Source organism: Zingiber officinale, chromosome 1A (assembly GCF_018446385.1).
Source record: "Zingiber officinale cultivar Zhangliang chromosome 1A, Zo_v1.1, whole genome shotgun sequence".
In the NCBI taxonomy this organism is placed as follows: Eukaryota; Viridiplantae; Streptophyta; class Magnoliopsida; order Zingiberales; family Zingiberaceae; genus Zingiber; species Zingiber officinale.
Window position 1 is genome coordinate 153241298 of NC_055987.1, and position 21712 is coordinate 153263009.

General features: G+C 36.6%; 3 protein-coding genes across 4 annotated transcripts; all 3 read left to right on the plus strand.

Annotated features, from left to right (window-relative positions):
• Positions 1 to 1326: 1326 nt before the first annotated feature.
• LOC122038033 (ubiquitin carboxyl-terminal hydrolase 14-like) lies at positions 1327 to 13356 on the plus strand. 2 transcript variants are annotated; one of them, XM_042597581.1, is made up of 19 exons: positions 1327 to 1592; positions 1695 to 1866; positions 3624 to 3736; positions 3831 to 4167; positions 5623 to 5717; positions 6841 to 6974; positions 7066 to 7122; positions 7214 to 7291; positions 8901 to 8955; positions 9544 to 9624; positions 10329 to 10527; positions 10604 to 10661; positions 10745 to 10867; positions 11027 to 11115; positions 11232 to 11321; positions 11437 to 11607; positions 11752 to 11879; positions 12030 to 12156; positions 12971 to 13356. In XM_042597581.1, exons 1-19 carry the CDS (start codon positions 1497 to 1499, stop codon positions 13147 to 13149), a joined length of 2382 nt encoding a protein of 793 aa, XP_042453515.1. In that variant the 5' UTR covers positions 1327 to 1496; the 3' UTR covers positions 13150 to 13356. The 2 variants fall into 2 exon arrangements, with proteins under 2 accessions (XP_042453515.1, XP_042453516.1); XM_042597582.1 differs by having other exon boundaries at positions 9547 to 9624.
• Positions 13357 to 14519: 1163 nt separating this feature from the next.
• On the plus strand, positions 14520 to 17888 carry LOC122038035 (asparagine--tRNA ligase, cytoplasmic 1-like). The gene is made up of 6 exons (XM_042597583.1): positions 14520 to 15090; positions 15311 to 15901; positions 16128 to 16378; positions 16454 to 16583; positions 16764 to 16822; positions 17489 to 17888. The coding sequence occupies exons 1-6, from the start codon at positions 14605 to 14607 to the stop codon at positions 17670 to 17672; spliced, it is 1701 nt and encodes a 566-aa protein (XP_042453517.1). The 5' UTR covers positions 14520 to 14604; the 3' UTR covers positions 17673 to 17888.
• Positions 17889 to 19471: 1583 nt separating this feature from the next.
• Positions 19472 to 20368, plus strand: LOC122005241. The gene has a single exon (XM_042560215.1). The coding sequence runs from the start codon at positions 19472 to 19474 to the stop codon at positions 20366 to 20368; it is 897 nt and encodes a 298-aa protein (XP_042416149.1).
• The last annotated feature ends 1344 nt before the right edge of the window (positions 20369 to 21712 follow it).

The following is a 21712-nucleotide window of genomic DNA, read 5'->3' on the forward strand; positions in this document are numbered from 1 at the left end:
AGCGCAGCATGTGTCGAAGAACTGGGATCACAAAGGCACCCGCAAGGCTTGCCCAAGTGGGTAGCGACCTTGATGCCACGTCATCAATTTATAGGAGGAACCAACTAAACCAGTATTCCACTCCCTCTGGTCGGAGGTATTACAAAGAAGTCCTAAAGTTTGAGGTAAAATGAAATATTATGAAAGCTGAGGAGGAAAAAAAAACACATAAATGGTTGGGATAATGTAATTGAGTTTGTAATATAATAAATTTTATAATGTAATATAATTTTGATTATATTATTGTATTTGATAATATAATATATGTAATTTCGATTATAAGAATGATTATATTTTTTGTTTGGTATCTAATATTTTTTATAAGGAATATAATTTATATTATTATAAAATAATAAAAATATTCTACGATATTTACTGAAAGTCATCGTTGTATTTCTATCGGAGACACTGGACGATGTCTATGAATATTACTTACCATCGCTATTCATAAATATTAATAAATGAATAGTTATATGTTAGATAAACATAAATAAATTATTTAGTAAATATTTTTTTAGTTAGCACTTCATATCTATGGATTAATTTCGGAGATGACCCATTCAATTTTATGAACAAATTTTAAAAATTATTAGGATAAATCTGAAAGTAACATTCTAAATTTATTATTTTATCTAAGTAAAATATCTTACAATATATTAAAATCAAATAGTAAATACTCACAGTAAGTTTAATGGGTCCAGATTTTTGGTCCATAACAAAAATAATTAAGAGATGAAATATTTATGATTATGATTGAATTCACAATCTAATTGTAATTGATTATTATTTCTTCTTAAATTGATCGTCCACTAAATTATGAAAAAGAAGGATCATAATTAATTATAATTAAATCTCAAATAATTATAAATGTTTCATGAGTATTCAGTTAATTTGATTAATTCTATTAATTTGATATTAATTTTGTATAAATTCTTTTTATTATTATTTTAAATAAATTTAATTAATTCGGTGATAACTAAAATAATTAATTTGATTAATTTAATTTTAATAAAATTTTAATTTAATTCGATTAGTCAATACTAAATTAATTTTTGATTAATTTAATTAATTTATAAACTGAATTAACCGAATACTAATTCCATCTCTTAATTTGTTTTTTCTTTTATTTTTATCCGGAGATTTGTCCCAAGATTAATTGATGAAAATGTCAGCTGAAAATGCCATTTTTAAACGGTATATTGTTCTAAATAACCCATATACTTTGGGAAATATTGGATAAGATATAACGCAAGTTTGGACTTTGAATTGCAAGCAATAAATACATAACTTCAAAAGCCCCTCATTTGCCCACCGCAGAAGCCCTCGCCGCAAGGAAAGAACCCAAACAGGCACTCTTCGACTCTCTCGGGATCTCCTCCTTGTCTTCCTCCGCTCCTTGAAACCCTAATCCTGTCTTCCTCCGCTCCTTGAAACCCTAATCCTCGATTCCGATTCCAATGGAGCTTCTCCGCTCCCACCTCTCCAGAGTTCGCATCCCGGAGCCCACCAACCGCATCTACAAGAACGAGTGCTGCGTCTCCTTCGACACACCGGTAACCCGCTCCCCCTTCGCTTAGTTTTTTTTTCCCCTTCTTTCTTCTGCTTAGCTTTCATTCTCGCTTCGGTTCCCTAATTGTGTTTTTGGTGACGGCCAGAGATCGGAAGGGGGTCTCTACGTTGATATGAGTTCGTTTCTTGCGTTTGGGAAGGAGTACGTTGGCTGGAACTACGAAAAGACAGGGAACCCAGTTTACCTTCACATACAGCAGCGACCGAAGCCTGTGCCTGAGGACCGGCCTCTAAAGAAACCAACTCTGCTTGCGATCGGTATGCTTTATTTGGCTGTGTGTGTGTGTGTGTGAGTTTGGAGCTACTTTGCGTTCCCTTGCTGTTTAAAATCTGCCTACACCAATTCAATCTGCTGCTTGACGCTTGGCAAACCATGTCAACATGGGTCTTTAAATTTTTTTAATCTTAGCCGGTTGGCCCAATCAAATCAAACATCGGGATATGAAGCATGATTTTTTTTTCTTTTTCAACTGGATTTTTTTTTACAGTTGTTGTACTTTAACAATGCCAAAATATGTTTCTGTTTCTTCTTTTGCATCATTGCTTTGCTTATATTTCTGGGTTTTCCTAAAGATGAGAAGCATGCCAAATATTTTCATTTGCAGTGTTTTAGTACATTTCAGTAAACTTATGGGTGTCGTTAAAATGAATACTCCTATAATCTGTTAAAATGCTGATGCCTTCATAATGTGCTTGTAGTTTTTTTTTTTCCTTTCAATTCTTATATCTGAACGTTCTAGATATTTGCTTGAAAATTAACGCCACCATTGATTTTTTTTTGCCGGAGAAATAAACTGACCATTAAGTCCACTCTCTCCCATTAAGTGTATGTTTATTTAAATACATATTTTATTTGAGATAAAAATGTCCTTGTGAGTTTTAGGTGACTTCCACTAGAAGAGTATAACGTAGCCTCCCCAAGTCTTTATTGACAATTTCAACTATGAGATACTTTTTAATATGTATGATGTTCTGTATATCATTAGAAGAATTTTAAGAAGGGGAGTCTTGGCGCAACGGTAAAGTTTCTGCCGTGTGACCTAGAGGTCACGGGTTTGAGTCTCAGAAACAACCTCTTGCAAAGCAGACAAGCTGCGTACAATTGACCCTTCCCCGAGACCTTGATTGGTGGGAGCTTCGTGCACTCGGTTGTTTTTTTTAATAAACTTCTAGAATTACAATATTAAGATAGAAACTTAATATTAAGAACCAACTTTGTGTTTCTTAATAGAACTTTGAAACCATATTTGAGGACTTTGTTTAAGGCCATAAATTACCTTTTTAAACTTGTACATTCTACTCGCCTATTTTGAGCAGCATATCTTGGAGCTCGCTTGATATAAAATTCTTCATAATGGTTGCCGTATAGATATAATTTTGACATCCATATGAAACATATTGTAATTCTAGTTTATAATTAAAGAAAAAGGTATAGGGACTAGATCAAGTCAAGCAATAGGGAGAATTTCTTGAGGTAATTCACACCATAAGTCTATTGTGTAGCCTGTGGTAACTAGTTTTACTATTTAACAGCACATTTTCCACTGATAAAATATTTAATGTGAATGTCCATCCAAAGATACAAATTGTACACCAGTTGGGCGAGAATCAAGTTCCCACATTCCTTGTGATAGAAGAGCAAATACTTGTTCTTGTATGGCATGTCTCCAATAGGGATCTTCAAGAGGTTCATGGTGTGATCTGAGAACACTAGGATATAGCACACTCACACTGTAGCATATTTTCTAAAGATTGATGGTCATGCTCTTTTTTTTTTCCTTTCCCTTTTTAAGTCATATGGCTGTTTGTTATTGTAGTTGCACTGTCGATCTCAGATGTTGAATAAACGAATAATTCATTTTTCAACTTGATTTGATTAAATCAAGGGTTTATTGGCGTGTATGAAGGTTCAGTGAACTGCCATTATAATTATTTTATTTCTTACAAAACAAACATAGCATTTCAATGTTTTTAAGGGAACTTGGGAAATATGCTTTGTATAATGTGGTTTGCAGGTGTGGAGGGAGGATTTGATTATCAGGAAATTGAATATGAAGAAACTCACAATATTGTAATATTGCCTGAATATGTGTCTCTACCATTTCCTTCTGTTGAGTTGCCAGAGAAAGTATGCATTCTTCTTTTAGATTTGATATCCAAAATTTTTATTGTCTGCAGCAAAGACCATCTTACAGTTTTTTTGCATGTTAATTACTTTGTAGATTAGGCTAGCAGTTGATGCAGTTTTGTTGGCTGAAGGTGCTGAACGCAAAGAACAGTTAGCAGCTTGGACTGCGGAGAAGAAGAAAGTTAGTACTTATGCATTAGGTCTGCAACAGATTAATAATGGTGTTGTTGTGCCTCCATCTGGATGGAAATGTTGCAAATGCAATAAATCTGATAATCTGTGGCTGAATTTAACTGATGGAATGATACTTTGTGGTCGGAGAAATTGGGATGGAAGTGGTGGCAATAATCATGCCATCGAACACTACAAGGAAACAAATTTTCCTCTAGCTGTGAAACTTGGTACCATAACTGCAGACTTAGAAAGTGCAGGTAATGGTTCTTCTCCCCCTGAATCTATTTAGACTTGGTCCCTCTGAATCGATTTGTGTCTTTTTATATATCTGCTTTGTTTGCAAGGTTCATTTTTCTCTCATGGGTTTTTGTCCATATTTCTTTTTTTTTTTTGTATTATCTTACTTGTTGCAGGCCATGACATTTTGTAATATTGATAATATTTGATTGATTTTATTCTTGATCCAGAAAATAATTTGAGTTTTTGTGTTCATTTATAATGTTGTTACGGTTCCTTTGCCGTCATTAATTTTTTTAATGTATTTTGTCACCTATTTTTGGCATGAGCACGTCCAAAGATGACTAATAGATATGATTAGTAGATTCTATAGATATAAGGATTGGATCTATTAGATTGGAAGCTGAAGAGGTTGGAGGGAGATCAAAGAAAATGTTTGTTGAGGTGATAGAATATTATTTAATTAATTTGAATATTTCTAGCAATCAAGAAGCCCTCCACCTTCAAAACTCCCCCCACTATCACCAGATTGCACTAACTGTGTAACTTTCTATTTTCCACTTCTGAAATATTGTCACCAGCCATCTTTCATCTCTATGTATTTCTCAAATATAGGGCCTCACAGAAAATGACTGTTATGATAATCTAAAAAAGATGCTTGACACATTGAAGCTAATCATCCTCCTAATATAAAATATCGTCAATCATGACATTTGTGACAGGCTAATCTCTTACTAATTACCCATCCAATTAAGATTACTTTCTAATGATTGGTTATGTTTCAGAGACATGTAAATCATAGTAATTTTCTGCTGATTTGTATAGAGTAAGTAGGTCAAGCAAATAAAAATAGAAGTTAGAAATTGGAACTAATCATACCCTTCCAGTTTGCACATTTAAACTGCATGCCAAAAATTCGCCTTTTAAGGTATTTGGTAGATTGGAGTACAGATCTAGCTTTGCCTTTTTCCCCTCAATTTTTTTTGTCTTTGTTGTGTATCTTTGTCATGATTTATTGTTCTTTGCCTTTGATTTTACTAGAAGAACAAGCACTTTGCATATTACGTGTTGTCCATGTTCTGCTTTCTGGGGACTTCATCAATGATCTATTTATTTTATGCTGAAATTACATGCAAATTGTGATGGCAGATAAAAATTGCATGCAATTGGTAGTGGTAAGAAATTGTCCTTTTAATATTATTTGTCTCGAGAATATCATGCAGCCTAGGTAGATTACAAGATGAGTTTTTATAGAACAAGAAATGGATGATAGATCCAAATTAGTATGTGGGTGTGATCAAGTTTTTTCTTTTATGATGTATACTCAATATTATCAATCGATGATCAATATGAGAATTGAGAAGTATAATTATGTTCCCTTCTTTTTATAACAATTTGTGTGAATTGAGATGTATTCATCGTGTTTAACTCTTCGTTGATATGTTGCTTAACTAGTAACCATCATGGCAGTTCAGACGTTTTCTCATACCCCGAGGATGATACCATTGAGGATCCTTTATTAGCTCAACACCTGGCTTTTTTTGGTATCGATTTCTCATCATTGCAAAAGGTCAGTGATATATCAAAGATAAAAGATAGCTTCACATCTCTGGATGTTAAAAAATATGTTTCTGTATCTTTTTCTTTTCTCCCTTTGTTTTGGAAATGACAAATTTTCTTCCTCGTCGACCATCTGTTATTTTCTCTAACAACCATTCTCTTGATTAGTATATGGTCAGATCATTGTTCTTCTGCATTAATGTTAGGCTTTTGCTGCTTTGATACTACATGCCAAAACCCTTTTTGCCGATAGATAATTGATTTTGGTTTGAGACACATCAGCAAGATTTCTGCTGCTCACTTTGATACCATACTTTTACTTAGAATTATGTGTTTGAGTTTACTTAACTCTATCATGCCTTGAGAGTTTCTCTAATTGTATGCCCTTACTCAGAAATCTTTTGTTTTGTGATTGAATACATATATTTCACTTTGAATTTTGAGTATTTGTTCACAACAATGTAAATATTGTGAGATATAGTGCTCATGTATGTGCTATTAATTCATTTTTGACCTTTCACACACACAATAATATAAAGCTGTTATTTTGAAGTCCAATCCCAGTTTGTTCACATGAAAAAAATGGCCAAATATTCACAGATGTTACTTGAGTTCTCTGCATGTTGACCTATAAGTTTATATACAATTGTGGCAAAAGGCGAATATACTCGCCTCCAACGCCCCGACCAACCCGTCCCAAGACCAACACGGAGGAGGTAAATCACGGGCGGCTACTAGCCTTTGGAATAGTGACTAGCACATAAGGGAGGTATTACCTCGACTTTGCCGAGGTTCGAACCCCAGACCTCATTGTGGCAACACCTCATGCGCTAGCCACTAGACCCATCCGAGGGGACTTCTATAAGTTTATATACAAGTTGCTATGGATGGTGGAAGAAGGTAAAGTGTTGACAGTGTTTGACATTAGTTCATTTGAGTATGACAAGTTTGCTTTTGTAGTTATTTTGATAGACTTGATACTCTGCTTCAAATATTGGCAAAGAAGGCAAAATTTCTATTGGCTTTTCATATGGTTATTCACATTTATCAAGACTTTTTATCTCCCTTGTTACTCATTAGTGCAATTGTTGCAAAAGAAGTTACAGAAGTGTAAATTTATTTTGTTTTTCCAGACTGAAATGACTACTGCTGAAAGGGAACTTGACCAAAACACAAATTTTGACTGGAATCGTATCCAGGAAAGTGGGCAGGAGGTGGAGCTCTTATTTGGACCAGGCTATACTGGTCTTCTTAACCTTGGGAATAGGTAGTTATAAGCTGTTGTTACTGCAATTACTTCCACTTAGTACATCATTTTGCTGCACATTGACTGCTCTTCTGTCTTGTTTCTTTGTCAGTTGTTATATGGCATCAACAATTCAAGTGGTGTTTACAACTCATGCTTTCAATGCTAGGTCTGTATAATTTCACATTAGGGGCTATCAGTGCAGGCTAACAGCATTTCTTATCTGACAATTTTTTGTAATATATCTGCCAATTTCCCAGATATCACAAAAACCAAAGTCTGAAGAAGGCTTTTGCTATGGCTCCCTCTGATCCAACACTGGACTTGAATATGCAGCTGTAAGAATCACACTACCAACTCTAGAAATAGTCATTTAATGTGGATGAAGGATTGAGTGGTATTTTCTGGGACCAATTGCATGCCATCTTTCAGATGCATGCTACTGTAGTCTTACATGTTATGACTTATGACCGTTGACATGCCAAATTTCCATGCTTGCCTTATCATAGCAGTTGAGAAGGGATTGCTATTATTGTGTGTCATAAAGGGGATTGTTACATTGTGCATATATAGGACTCAAAACCTAATACTCCATAACTAAATATCAATGTGGTGCTAAACCTATTCCTCATATAACAATAACTCTTAGGGTGTAAAGCAATAGTAGTAAGGAAGCAAGAAGGGGAAGAAAAGGAAAGGACATAGATTTCCTTTGGTTGTTTACTTGAAAAGGAGGAGAGAAAGAAAAATGAGAGCAAGTAACACAGCTAGCCTGTTGATTTTGTCAACCCTAAGACATGCAGGGTAAAACCAATCTTTTTCATTCCTTTCTCTCTTTGTCCCCTCTTCTATTTACTTTTTAATGAACCAAAATGGGGAAAAGAGCTCCTTCCTTTTCCTCCCCCATACCTTTCCTTCTACCCAAGTAGACAAGGGAATCTGACTAGTTTCTCCCATCTCTCCTGTTACTTTGGCTCGCTTCTCCTCCTCAAAGAGACATTCTCTTAGACTCTTTTAACTAACCTCTTGTGTCTTGATCATGTGTTTGTTAGCTTTATCTTGATTGCTAGTCATGAATGATACCTAATGTTTGTATAACTTGGTAGGTAATATGACCCTATCCACTATAGCAAATATGGTTTAAGGTTTTTAAATCCATTTTTTTACTAAGTTGGAAACTTATAATGCTTCTATCATAAGTGTGCAATTAAAAGGACAAATTTTTAAAGATATATTTTTATTCCTTGTTTTTTAAACTATATTTGTTACTTAAACAACACTTTGTCTTATACCATGGTGCCTTATACTACATTTATCAGCTATTGATGATGATAGATCTACCATGGGTATTGAGCGGTTAATCAGTGTAAGAGCTATGCACTTCTATTCACAGAACAGAGTGGCCTGATGACATGTAAAGTTGCAGTATTGATTTTATGTGTTTGTTATGATTGTCTAGCCCTGTATATCACTTTTTATTCATCAATTTAGTTGATTCAAGATTGAACTAATTTGGGGGCTAGGGATCTTAATTTGGTCGCATGGCTAGTGGTTTGGAGGGAAATCTAGAATTCAAAATTTTATATATTTGTTTTCTCCAACTAATCTTACTTCAGGTTGATTCCCCCTTTGCTCGTGGACTTGTAATTGAGAAATCTATACATAAGGCTTCATGACTAAAGCTTGAGCAAGTTGCTTCGTGCACGTAGTTAGCCTAGTAGAGTAATTATATGTGGAAAATGGTTACAGAGCTTCTATTAGTTAGGTGCCTTAAGAGCTTTCATGCTCACTGATATTCATTTCCTTTATAGATTGATGGGATTTATGCTTTTTGTTAGCCTAGTTTTTTGTTTCTGTTGCAATATTGAAATATTATTATTTCGATGTCCTTCAGCTGTCTAACTTACCTGCATACTTTTCTAATACTTGTTTGTAAACTGCATGTAGGGCTAAACTAGCACATGGGTTGCTTTCTGGCAAATATTCTTTGCCAGTTCAACAGGTATGTTTACTCTAATCCACTGTTTTTCAACCAAACTAATGAAATAGGGAATTGTAAAACCCATATTTTAGTGCTGGGAGTTCTGCTATGCCTTTATAACTTTTTCTGATATGTGAATTGATGATGTATATTTAACGTTTGATGGGTTCATTCAAAATAAATGGCGAATCAACGTTGACTGTTAAATTTAATTTAGGGACTCTATATGATGATGAGGATATTTTTCTTCAAATGCTTCAGTAATATCTGTGATGGTTTCAAGGTTTTAGTGGAGATAATCTCTTGAGTTTAATGTCTTATAAAAAAAGATAGATCCGCTACCTTAACGGCCCCCTAGTGCCGGCCCTACGGATATGGAAGGAGGTAAATGCAAGTGCGGCCATAGGCGCATGGTGGGGTAAATCCCAGGTCGTCAGTTCTTGAGAATCGACCCCTGGTCATTACGCCAGAGATGTCATGCACCCACCGCCTGCGCTACGCCCGGGGGCGAGTTTAATGTCTTCTAAGATTATACAGAGAGTGAACCTCTATCCATATCTATGATTTTTACTGCTAATGAAAACTTTATGGTATGCTTTTTTGTTTCAGAAGCAAGAAGGCGTCCCTCCTCGTATGTTCAAAATGGTTATTGCTGCTAGTCATCCTGAGTTTTCAAGTATGAGACAACAGGTACATTTTACATTTTTGTCAGTATTTACCAATTAATGAACTATATGGAAGTGTTTTGACATGTACCAACACTACTGTGTATCTGTTTTGCCTTATGTCTAGGCTCTCAAGTCATGCAAGGGTTGATGTACTGTTCTGATAATCATAGTCCATTCTTTTTGACACCTTGTCATGCTACTTTAAATTGTTTTTTTATCATTATTGTTTTGAATTCTTTTTTTTTTTAGTTGTGATGTTCTTAGTACTTATGTGGCAATTTCAAATATGCTATACTTGATATTGGCAATATGAGTTTTATCCATGGGCCATCATGAACTGAGATGTGCATAAATAGTTGGAAGGACTGTTTATATGAAGTCTTTGCCGCCTTCGTCTAGGAAATGTCTATACTAATCTGTTCCACTTTGCAAGATTAGCTTTAACTGATGGAAGATGGTGAATCCTTTTTCTCAGGACTGTTGATTTTGCAATAGGTCATTGGTTCAATACCAATGTAGAGGTTCTAGATTTTAAGGCCCAGTAAAATGGTCTGGATATAGGTTAAAGATTCTAATATGAAAATCCCAACAAAGTAGATGTTTCCTATGCTGTAGATGTAATTGAACCTGACACTTTTTGCTTGTTTATGTGTTAACTTTGCCCACTAATACTTGTTCCCTTAATTTTTTAAGTTTGCAACTTGTGTTGTTTTTGTTACTATATAGGATGCACTCGAGTTTTTTCTGCATTTTCTTGACCAAGTTGAACGTGCCAATACTGGAAATCCTGCATTGGATCCTTCAAGGAGTTTCAAGTTTGTAATTGAAGAGAGACTTCAGTGCCCCTCTGGAAAAGTTGCTTATAACAAAAGATCAGATTATATTCTTTCTTTAAATATACCGCTACATGAGGCTACTAACAAAGGTAAATTTGTTATGCTTTCTGTTTTCTTGATGATAATATTTAAAAGTCATTACTCATTTTGCCCTTAACGGTTCAGAACAGCTTGAAGCCTTCAATAAGACCAAAGCAGAAAAAAAGGCAGAAGGGAAGGACCTGTAAGCTATAGAAGGATTATATATAGGTTTTCCGTTCTTGGTGTTTTTGTATTTTTATATATTTCCATTGCATGTTTGGACAGAGATAGTGGTGAAATTGTAAGGCCAAGAGTCCCGTTGGAAGCATGCCTTGCTAGTTTTTCATCTACTGAAGAGATTCATGACTTTTATAGTTCAGCATTAAACACCAAGACAACTGCAATCAAGTATGTTGTGAATGTTAACTTATAAGGCATTTACATAGATTGCTTTTTTCCTGATTCCAGACTTGTAAATGGCCTTTTATTGAATCATAATCTCTAAGATAATTTCTTAAATATGATTTACCTTGTATTGTTAAAGCAACTAACTAAATGTTTTTCAAGGACTGCTGGTTTGGCTACTTTTCCTGATTACCTGGTTTTGCACATGAGGAAGTTTGTGATGGAAGAAGGATGGGTGCCAAAGAAACTAGGTATCTTGCTTTTATTATATCTTTTATTTTCTTTCCATTTTCGTCTTTTTAAGTGAGTCTTAGTATTTTTATTCTCTTCTCTTGAATTTTTGGCACATTTTCAATTTGTCTTGCAGATGTTTATATTGATGTACCTGATGTAATCGATATCACATATATGCGCAGCAAAGGTTTGCAGCCGGGAGAAGAATTACTGCCAGAAACAGGTTTATAGTCATAGTCTGTTCGCTACAAATTCAGTAAACAAAGTGGCTGCTAAATGTGCAGTGTTTCTGATAATTTTTTTCTGTACTTTCTTGTTTGATGCATTCTGTTTTGCAGGTCCCACTGGGGAAGTTGAATCCACCCAACTAGTTGCTAGCGAGGACATAGTTTCCAAACTTGCTGCTATGGGCTTCAATTACCTCCATTGTCAAAAGGCTGTCATAAACACTGCTAATGCTGGAGTTGAGGAAGCAATGACGTGGTTACTTTCTCACATGGATGATCCAGGTTTATGTCTACTCTTTGAACTTTTTTTTAAGCAATCATCTTCTCTAAGCATATGTAATGAAGTTGGTCTTTTGATCTATAGAGGATCTAGAAGATATTTGGAAAGATAATTCAATTGGTATGACTTTCAACATTTCAATGCAGATATAGATGAGCCTATTTCACATAACTCTCATGCAATGGAACTTCAATCTGTTGATGAGACAAGTGTTGAAACTTTAATTTCATTTGGCTTCCATGAAGAGGTTGCTAGAATGGCATTAAAGGCATCTGTAAGATTTTAAACTTGAAATCTTTTTAGAGTTGATACTCTTTTCTGATACTGTTCTTAATTGACTGTAATTTGATTTACAATTTCCAAATTACTGTTATGCTTGCTTATATAGTTGTTTTACAAGCTCCAACTTTGTCCATTCCCATAGGGAGGGAACATAGAGAAAGCTACAGATTGGATATTTAGTCACCCTGAAGCTTCAAGCTCAATGGATACAGATGCAACCTCAAACGGCGTGCAGGATAGTGATCCTGGAGTACCAGATGGAAGTGGAAGTTAGTGTTCTTTAACTGCATTTCCTTTCTTTTTCCTGTAATAGTGGAAATGATGAATTGTTTTTTTTTGAGTATTTTTTTTTTTGAAGAAACTACTTATAATGATCTTTAATTTTAACTAGTTATTTATTCTTTTTTATTGATATGTTTGTCTGGCAAGGTCGAGCCTGTGCTTGGCTGGGGCTGGGATTGACCCAGGCCTGTCATGGACCAAATCAGATCATCTTGGGCTCGAGCGTGCTTTGCATGGGCACAACACCACTTCTAGTTTTAAGCTCAATTGCAAACCCATATTCTTGTTTTTTTTTGTTGATGCAGGAATCAGTAATTTTTTTTTCCTTTCTTCATAGCATTCAAAGCTTTTTAAACTGTGTTTCAGAGTATAGTGTTTGTTTATTTTCATTTTGACAACGAGGTATCCCTAACATGACGTTGGGCATGAGATTATTTCTCACTATTCCTCTTTTGGGATGCGAGATTATTGTCCATGTGGGATGACTGAGGACAAATTCCCTCTTTCATTTTTATGTTTTCAAGTCTACACATATACTCATTTTTTATTCAATTTTTTAATTCTAGTTCGTCCATTGAAAGAGAAGGAATTTCCGTTGCTTATTTTCAGATCATTGAGCAATCTACATTATGTTTTTCCCACTTTTTTTTTTTTACTTGCACCTCTGCTTGAGGTCAAAGTACCAATTTTGATTTACATTGTGGTTTCTTTTCTTACCTCATTTTAACCTTTTATTTATTTATTTATTTGGTTTTGTGTTGATTACTAGCTTTATACCATTTTAACAATTTCATTCTACAGGATACAAGCTCATGGCATTTATTAGTCACATGGGCCCTTCCACCCACTGTGGCCATTATGTGGCTCATGTACATAAAGATGGTAAATGGGTAATATTCAACGACAGCAAAGTTGGAGCCTCTGTGGATCCACCAAAAGACATGGGATACTTGTACTTCTACGAGAGAATAGTTGACTAAAGTTAATCGTTTTACAACGATAAAACTAATATTTATTGGCAATTGTAGGATTCTTATCAAGCAACTTCTGTTAAGGCAATGCTTTTGCATGATTATTTCGTTGAAATCCTATTGTTGCCTTAGTTCATTATGTTCATGGTTTAAATGGAAAAAATACTGGTTAACTTTTTGCGCTTATGATCAATGTTAGTTAATCTTTGATGATAAGACCTTTCTGTTCTGCGTGATGGTTCTTAAACTATTTGACTTAATGACTCAAATTCATATGATTCATTGTTTCTAGAAACATTATGGTCATAAAAATTGAATAGTTTGCTCTCTGCACGCTGCTTGGATACATAAAACAGAGAGTCTTGACATTTTGATATCAACTAATGAATTGCTTTTTGATCTCTTGTTAAAATAGAAAGATTTGCCCATTCAAGATACCAGTTATATTACCATTTAAAAATTGTCAATAATTACATGGTGAAACTAAAGAGATGGATTTGGCTTGTGATATCACTGATGATTACTGTAGGGATGCCGTCGACTCGGAATTCATCTTCTGCTCTGTCATATTTGTGCAGCTCATAGGCACACCCTACTTGCGTATCTCAGACTTCTTTAACTCTTAACCACATAATACTTTTGTACCAGCCTCTCGAACGTACTTGTCTCACTCGCTAAGGGATGAGTTCATGAGCAGTTTGGTTTCAGTGTATAATTTTTGAATTCACACATTCCTTTGATAGCAACAATCCACAGACTTCTGGATGGTTTTGCATTCACAGCACAATCATTTTGGACCTTTTTCTGTAGCTTTTGCAAAAGGAAAAAGATACCGAAGAGGAAGGTTCCAGGGGGTTTTCAGGTACAAACTTGTGGATTCTTGTCCACTGGTATTCAGAGCCCTGTTTTTGGACCGTAAGCAAGTTTCAGCTGTGATACCAGCAATGATCGTTAGTCTTCGAATAAGTATTCTATATTCTTGTTTTATTTGTTTTTGTTCTTTCTCAATATTTCGTTTCATAAATGAAAGTCAAATTTCTATTTCTGTAGGACAATAACAATTTTGTAAATTTGAGTAACTTCCTATTATCTTCTTCCCCTAACTTAATTCGCCCTCTACCGTTGATGCTACATTTTGTAACGCACCAACATCTGCTGTCGCAACGTTAACGCAGCAGCAATTAAATCTGACGTTAATCGCAATGAAATTGCTGATCACACGTAAACAAATTGAAAGAAAAAAATGTGTTTCTAAATTTTTGTTTGGGAATATGTGCAGTGTATCACGTGGACGAAGTTAATTGGGACGGGGCGAGGATCCATCCAAGTCATGAGTAGAATCCTATTCCCCTTCACCTAGTATGTGTCGTAGTATCTAAAAAGGTCTCTTTGCCGCAACAGATTTCTCACTGCGTTATTCATAGCCTACCAAACCCTAGCCGCCATTCCTCTGCTTGACTCGAAATGGACGCCGTCGCCGATCGACCCGATCCACCTGTGCGCGAGATGGAGGCGGCCTCCCTCTCGATTGACCCCGCGCTGGAGCCCGCCCGCCCCCGCACCTTCATCAAGTCGATCGTCTCCGGCGAGGTCGGGGTCCTCGTCGGTCAGAAGGTCGTCGTCGGCGGTTGGGTCAAGACAGGGCGCGAGCAGGGGAAGGGTTCCTTTGCGTTCCTCGAGCTCAATGATGGCTCCTGCCTCTCGAACCTCCAGGTGATCGTCGACGCGGCCGTGTACCCTTTGTCCGAGCTGGTGCCCACCGGCACCTCCGTGCTGGTCGAGGGCGAGCTCAAGAAGCCGCCCGAGGGAACCAAGCAGAGAGTCGAGCTCAGGGTGGAGAAGGTACTGGAGATTGGGCCCGTGGATCCGGCAAAGTACCCGCTCCCCAAGACGAGGCTTACTCTCGAATTTCTTCGCGATTTCATGCATCTCCGTGCCCGTACCAACACGGTATCCTGTCTTCTTTTATATCCTGTCTTTGTGTATACTCGAGTATATAAAATGGTAACCATTTGAATGCACATAAAGGCTATCATATTAAGCAGAAAGCACAATTTTTTCCTAAAAATCAAATCCACTATCTTTTGGTGTCAAGAAACAATGCTTGTTGTCTACTTTAACTATTTCCATTTTGATGTTATGGTTACCTCTTCTTTACAAATTGTTCTAGATATCCGCAATTGCCCGAATTCGGGATGAGCTGGCTTATGCAACCCATACATTCTTCAGGCAAAATGGATTTCGGTACATACATACTCCTATAATTACCACAAGTGATTGTGAGGGAGCTGGCGAGATGTTCCAAGTTACCACACTCTTTAGTGATGCTGAGAAGTTGGAGAAAGAGTTGCAACAGAATCCTCCACCATCAGAATCTGATGTTGAGGCTGCTAAGCTTCTTGTCAAAGAGAAAGGAGAGGTCGTCTCGCTGCTAAAATCATCAAAAGCTAGCAAGGAAGAGATTGTTGCCTCTGTTGCTGAACTAAACAAAGCAAAGGAAAATGCATCAAAGCTTGAAGAAAGATATAATTTGAAACCCGGGCTTCCTCAGAAGGATGACAAGATTGACTATGCACGTGACTTTTTTGGGAGACAAGCTTTTCTTACAGTATCTGGCCAGCTTCAGGTTGAGACATATGCTTGTGCTCTTGGAAACGTGTATACCTTTGGACCAACTTTTCGAGCAGAACACTCCCACACATCACGCCATTTGGCCGAATTTTGGATGGTTGAGCCAGAGATAGCATTTGCCAATCTGGAGGTATTGTATTTTAACAATTTGGTATGACGTTTTTGTAGCCTAGTGTGAATCAGTAGGCTTGGTACATAAACTTGATATTTGTTTTGATTTCTGTTTGTTGCTTATTTTTGTAGTAAAAGTTATATATAGAATCTAGATTCTAGTCAACACTACATGAATTGTTTTAGAGATCTGTATTTAGAAGTTGAAACTTTCATGTAAGTTCTACGTAATTTCTTATCTGCAGGATGATATGAACTATGCTGAGAACTATGTGAAGTTTCTTTGCCAATGGTTACTTGATAATTGTCGGGAAGACATGGAATTTATGGTCAAGAACTATGATAAGACGGCTATAGAGCGTTTAGAGCTTGTTTCATCAATGCCATTTGAACGCATTTCATACACCAAGGCTGTGCAGCTTCTAGTTAATGTGACAGACAGGAAGTTTGAGAACAAGGTGGAATGGGGAATTGATTTAGCATCAGAGCATGAAAGGTACTGCAAAGCATATTTGTAGTTGTCCTGGAAATATTATGGTTTAAGGAGTTAATGATCTGTTTTATTATTTAGGTATTTGACAGAGGTGATATTCAAGAAGCCAGTCATTGTATATAACTATCCAAAAGGCATTAAAGCATTTTATATGAGGCTCAATGATGATAAAAAAACAGTAGCTGCTATGGATGTGCTTGTGCCCAAGGTATGCCTTTCTTCTATTGCATTTTTTCTTCTAAGACAAACTTGTCCTAATCTTACCTTGTGGCTTCCATCCATATTGTTTATTTATTTTTTCTTTTCCTTGCTTAATTTCTGTTTCTGATACAATTTCCAAAAGTAATGCTTCAAGATGTCATATGACTCATAAATTTCTTGTTTGAAGGTTGGTGAGCTAATTGGCGGAAGCCAAAGAGAGGAGCGTTTAGAGATTCTCATTAAAAGGTACATGCAATTAGATTTAAATATTTAGTTTTATTTGGTTGTCGTGAACTTGCATTTGATTTTATTTATGGATGTATGCATTCGATGGTTGTCGGTGGATTTAACCAGTCATGTTGGATAGATGACTGGTTAAAGGGATATTTTTTAATATAGAAATTACTTAAACTGTTCTTAAAGAAATTCAAAATTTTATGCAAAATTAGAATATCCATTCAAATTTCTTTCTCCATATAATTTCCTTCATATTGTTCATCAAACTCGGGAAAAAACTCCTTCCACCCCTTGGCCACTTGACAATCGGCTATAAGTTGATCCTGCGATTTATCTCCCTTCGTATAATCTTGGGATGGACTGTGAGGGACGTCTGGGATGAGTGAAATTACCTTTTATTACAGCGAAACTCTTAAGTTTAATGCTTTGTTGTTCTCTGGAAGTAAGCTGCACAAGGTGTGTGTCTTGTAACTTATACAAGTGACAGATATAATTTCATCATGTTATCTGTTCTGACTGGATTCTTCACAGAAGTCATGTTTTAGAAATTTGAAACGTGTAGTATTATTGCACATTGTCAGTATATTCTTCCTCTTTTAGTTTGTTTACTTGTTCTCTACATTATCCTGTCTACCGAACTCTACTTGGACTTATTTCATTCATCTGCTTTTTCAGAATTGAAGATTCAGGGTTGCCTCTTGAGCCCTATGAATGGTACCTCGATCTCCGACGTTTTGGCACTGTTAAGCACAGTGGATTTGGCTTAGGTTTTGAGCGCATGCTCCTTTTTGCCACTGGCATAGACAACATCAGAGATGTTATCCCATTTCCAAGATACCCAGGAAGGGCTGATCTTTGATTATTCTATTGGTTCTATCATTACTGCCTTCTTGTGCTATTTAAAAGGTTGGATCTTATTTGTGCCTAGGATAGTGAATTCTCATACTAAACCTTAGCACAGATTTTGCATCTTCATATCAATTTCGATATAGCTTATCTTTTCTGATAGCGTTGGATTCTCATGTGGTGTTTAATTTAAGCTTTATCAGAGTCCAAAGTTCGTCATCTATATTCATCTTCTGTGCCACAAGCTTAGTCATGTAACTTCAAGCTGCTCGATACTTTAAAATCATCAAAGCATACTCCTGAAAATAGTTTTGATTTGATTACAATTTCGACGATGCAATCTGCATCAAAGCTACTTTATTTCCGTTGTATTAATTCGAGTAGAGATTATAAGTGTTTTTTTTAATCACAATGAATTAGGTTTTTAAATCAAATTTATCTTAATAGAAATGCTCAAACTAATTAATTCTTATGTTTGCAGATTTATATGGTAATTTTTGTTGAAATTATCACATAAAATTAAGAAACTAATCATAAGAAAGTAAGCTTCTTGCGTAATATATGAACAAAATTTAAAATTAAACTGGACAGTTTAAGCTTTTGGTAGGATAAATGAATGGAGAAATAAAATGCTAAGAATTTATGACAAAGTAATTATGGAATGCCCTTTTGAAGTTCTGTAGAAAAAAATGGAATTCCATTTGACCTTTTATTGAAATGCCTCTGTCTATTTAGTATTTAATGATCCAACGGCAAAAGAGACCTAAAAAGTAAATATATATGGAAAGAGAATTTTTTGCTAAATTAACACAAATAAAATTGGGCAAAAGTTAGGAGGGCTTTTTTCCCGTCGAAATCATAACATTTCATTTTGACTTTTTATCACAAGGATAAGTCATTTATAATTACTCACTTATTTTTTAATATTGTATTATTTGTATTATTATCATCTGTTTCAATTTTGAAGTCGGTCAGGTACATTGTATAGCTATGATTTTTTAATTGTTACACTACATAGTTAATATGTTCAAAAATATTTTGTTTCGTAATTGTTACAATACGTCCAACTAATTCTAAATTTAAGTGAGAGATCTAGACAAAAAAGTAAAAATAAATATAATATTAAAAAATAATTGAGTAATTATATAACAATGGAATTAGAAACTCTTTTGATTATAAAGTGGGGATCCTTTGATCCGTAAAAATTAGATTAATTCATGATTTAACTTTTACATTGATGGGGGACAATGACCCTCCAAATAGCCTTCCATCAATTAGCTTGTCCTGATCCAGGAGCAGATCAAGACAAGGACACCAAAGGATCCGGTCCCATAAGAGAGCGCCATGATTTAAAACAAAAAGAAATGTCATTTTCATTTTTATCCAATAAAATTTAGATTTCATGGGATTTAATTTTGACTTTTTATTTATTTTTAATTCAAGTATTAAGTTGTTACCATTTGATTAATTCCGAAGGTGGACGGTGTGATCCCGTCATTAGGCAAATTCAGCAAGCATGGATCACGATGAACAGTCCATATCACGGTGCTTTAATCGTGCGGACGTTTGGTACTGCTAGAGGATGAAACCGTCGTTGCACCGTGCCTCCGCGCTAGTTCAAGACTTGTTATGAAATCAGAAATAAATAAAGTCAATTCCAAGTGGATTGATCCTCCGGCTCCTCCCTCGCCTCTTCTTCTTTTTAAGCTTTGGCGAGGGATTTGGAACTCAACTAAACTGGTCATTCTTCTTTTCTATTTTAGAATCGATGCCATTCAAGTTAAGCCATTCAGCGCGATCACTTCAAATCCGATGAGAGACACGGTCGCCTGCTTCGGCCACCAAGCCGTCAAGGTCGTTGAATCCACCTGCTCCGGCGGCGGGCTCACCTCCTCCTTCATCCGCCCCTCTCCGCCCCCGCCGGAGAACACCGTCTCCTTCTCCTACCGCGCCTCCCTCTCCTCCCGCAAGCAGCTCCTCATCGACCTCACCTGCCGCCGGATTTCATCCGGCGACGCCTCCCTCTCCGTCGCCGTCGATCTGGAGGGCTCCTCCTCCGCTGCCTCTCACCGCGTGACCCTGCGCAAGAAGGGGAGCCGGGCGTTCTGCGCAGGGACCGTCGCCTGTTCGATCCACTGGGACGTCTCCGCCGCCAAGTACGACGGCGCGGCGCCGGATCCGGCGAAGGACTTCTACCTTGTGCTGGTCGCCGACCAGGAGCTGGTCCTCCGGCTCGGAGATCTGAGCGGGCATATCGTCGAACGCCTGCCGCGCGCGGTCGAGCACCGCGCTGTACTCTACGCCCGGCGCGAGCGGGTGTTCGGCGCCACACATCACTCGACCAAGGCGATTTTCCGCGACGGCGGCCGCGAGCACGAGGTGATGGTGCGGTGCAAAGGGCCCGCAGGAGGCGACGGCGAGCTATACTTCTGCGTCGATCGGAAGAGGTTGATCGACGTGAGGGAGGTGAAATTGAACTTCAGGGGAAACCGGACGATTTACCTCGACGGATCGGTGATCGACGTGCTGTGGGACGTGCACGACTGGTGGTTCCGTGGATCGTCCCCCGCCGCCTCATCCGCTGCCAGCGGCGGCGCAAACTTCATGTTCCGGACGAGGAGCGCGAGGGAGAGCACGCTGTGGTGGGAGACGGAGGCGGCCAAAGGTGCGCCTCAATTCACTCTCTTGATCCAGGTTTTCAAGAACTGATCTGGATTCCCTGTAATTTCATCTTTTAGATTTTTGTAGCTTCTCATTAACAAAATTTCCTCTCGTTTTTTCTTCAACGTATTTTGCGTATAAATCAGAAACAAAAATGAAGCTAGATAAATTTCAAGGATTACACCTTTTGTTTTGTTTTATTTTTCCCCTAAATCAAATTTTCCATTAAAGAGATGGAAACGTTGTGATGCTGAATAGTTTTCCTTGGAGTCATCTTTGTTCTTTCAGAGAAATTATTTGCACAAAAACACAAAATTATTTCTCTGCTTCAAGTATGACTCAAGATTGTGATAGATCAGTTGACTTTCCTAGGTTCTTAATTTATCTGAAGTCGGCGTTGAAGTCAATTTTGTTGTTATCGAGTTTGTCTTGACACAGATCTACATCAGTTAAAGTGAATCGATCATATTTACTTTGACGCTTAGCGTACAATACATGGTGCAGCGAATTTTGATGGATTAATGAATAAATTTATCTTAGGTTGATGAGTCGTTCATTATAAATGATTTCTGATTTATTTTAATGATCTATGAAAAACTTTTATGTGTCGAATCGATCCTCCTAAGATTAGTCGACATAAGCTCGTTACTTGATATCAACTAAAAATAAGAATAATAATTGTCTTTTTGATGCTTTCATGGGTCAAATTGATACTTAAGTAGTAAATTGTCACATGAGACAGAGATCGAATTCTCATGATTTATTTCATTCATCTCGTTGTGGGGTTGATGGTGAGAGACACTTGAGGTGAGTAAGACATCTTATGCCACTAATAGTTTCTATGAGTTCTCGGGCCACAGTGTAACAATAAAAATATTTGGTAAATATTCAGAGGATCACGGGACAATCTTAGCTAGAGCATGCTTATGTTCTATTTGATGGAAAATCATGGAACACAAAACAAAATATGATTGATCATGAGCCCGTGGACTTACAATGGAGCTGTTATGAGTCATGGATGAGTACACAAGTGGAGCATGATTTTCTTCAATGAAATGTGATATATGAAGGTCGGCTATCAGTGTCTAATAATATGACCATTTCTTGGATTTACTTTAAAAATTAATAAATTTTTTTTATGGAGCTGAATTGATTGCTACATGATTAGTTGATTCAAAAAGTTAGATATTTGAATTATATATAGAAAAAAAAACTGATAGTCTCTATGAGCCCCTGAATCAATCTTGACACTGCACTTCTTAAACTTATTTGATGCATAAAATATAAAATCTGAATAACTCACTTTTTTTTTTTTTTTACTAATAGTCTCTGTAATCCTCTCCCTTTTATTTTCCCTTTTGTTCAAAGAAAACAAAAAAAAAATTCTGAATT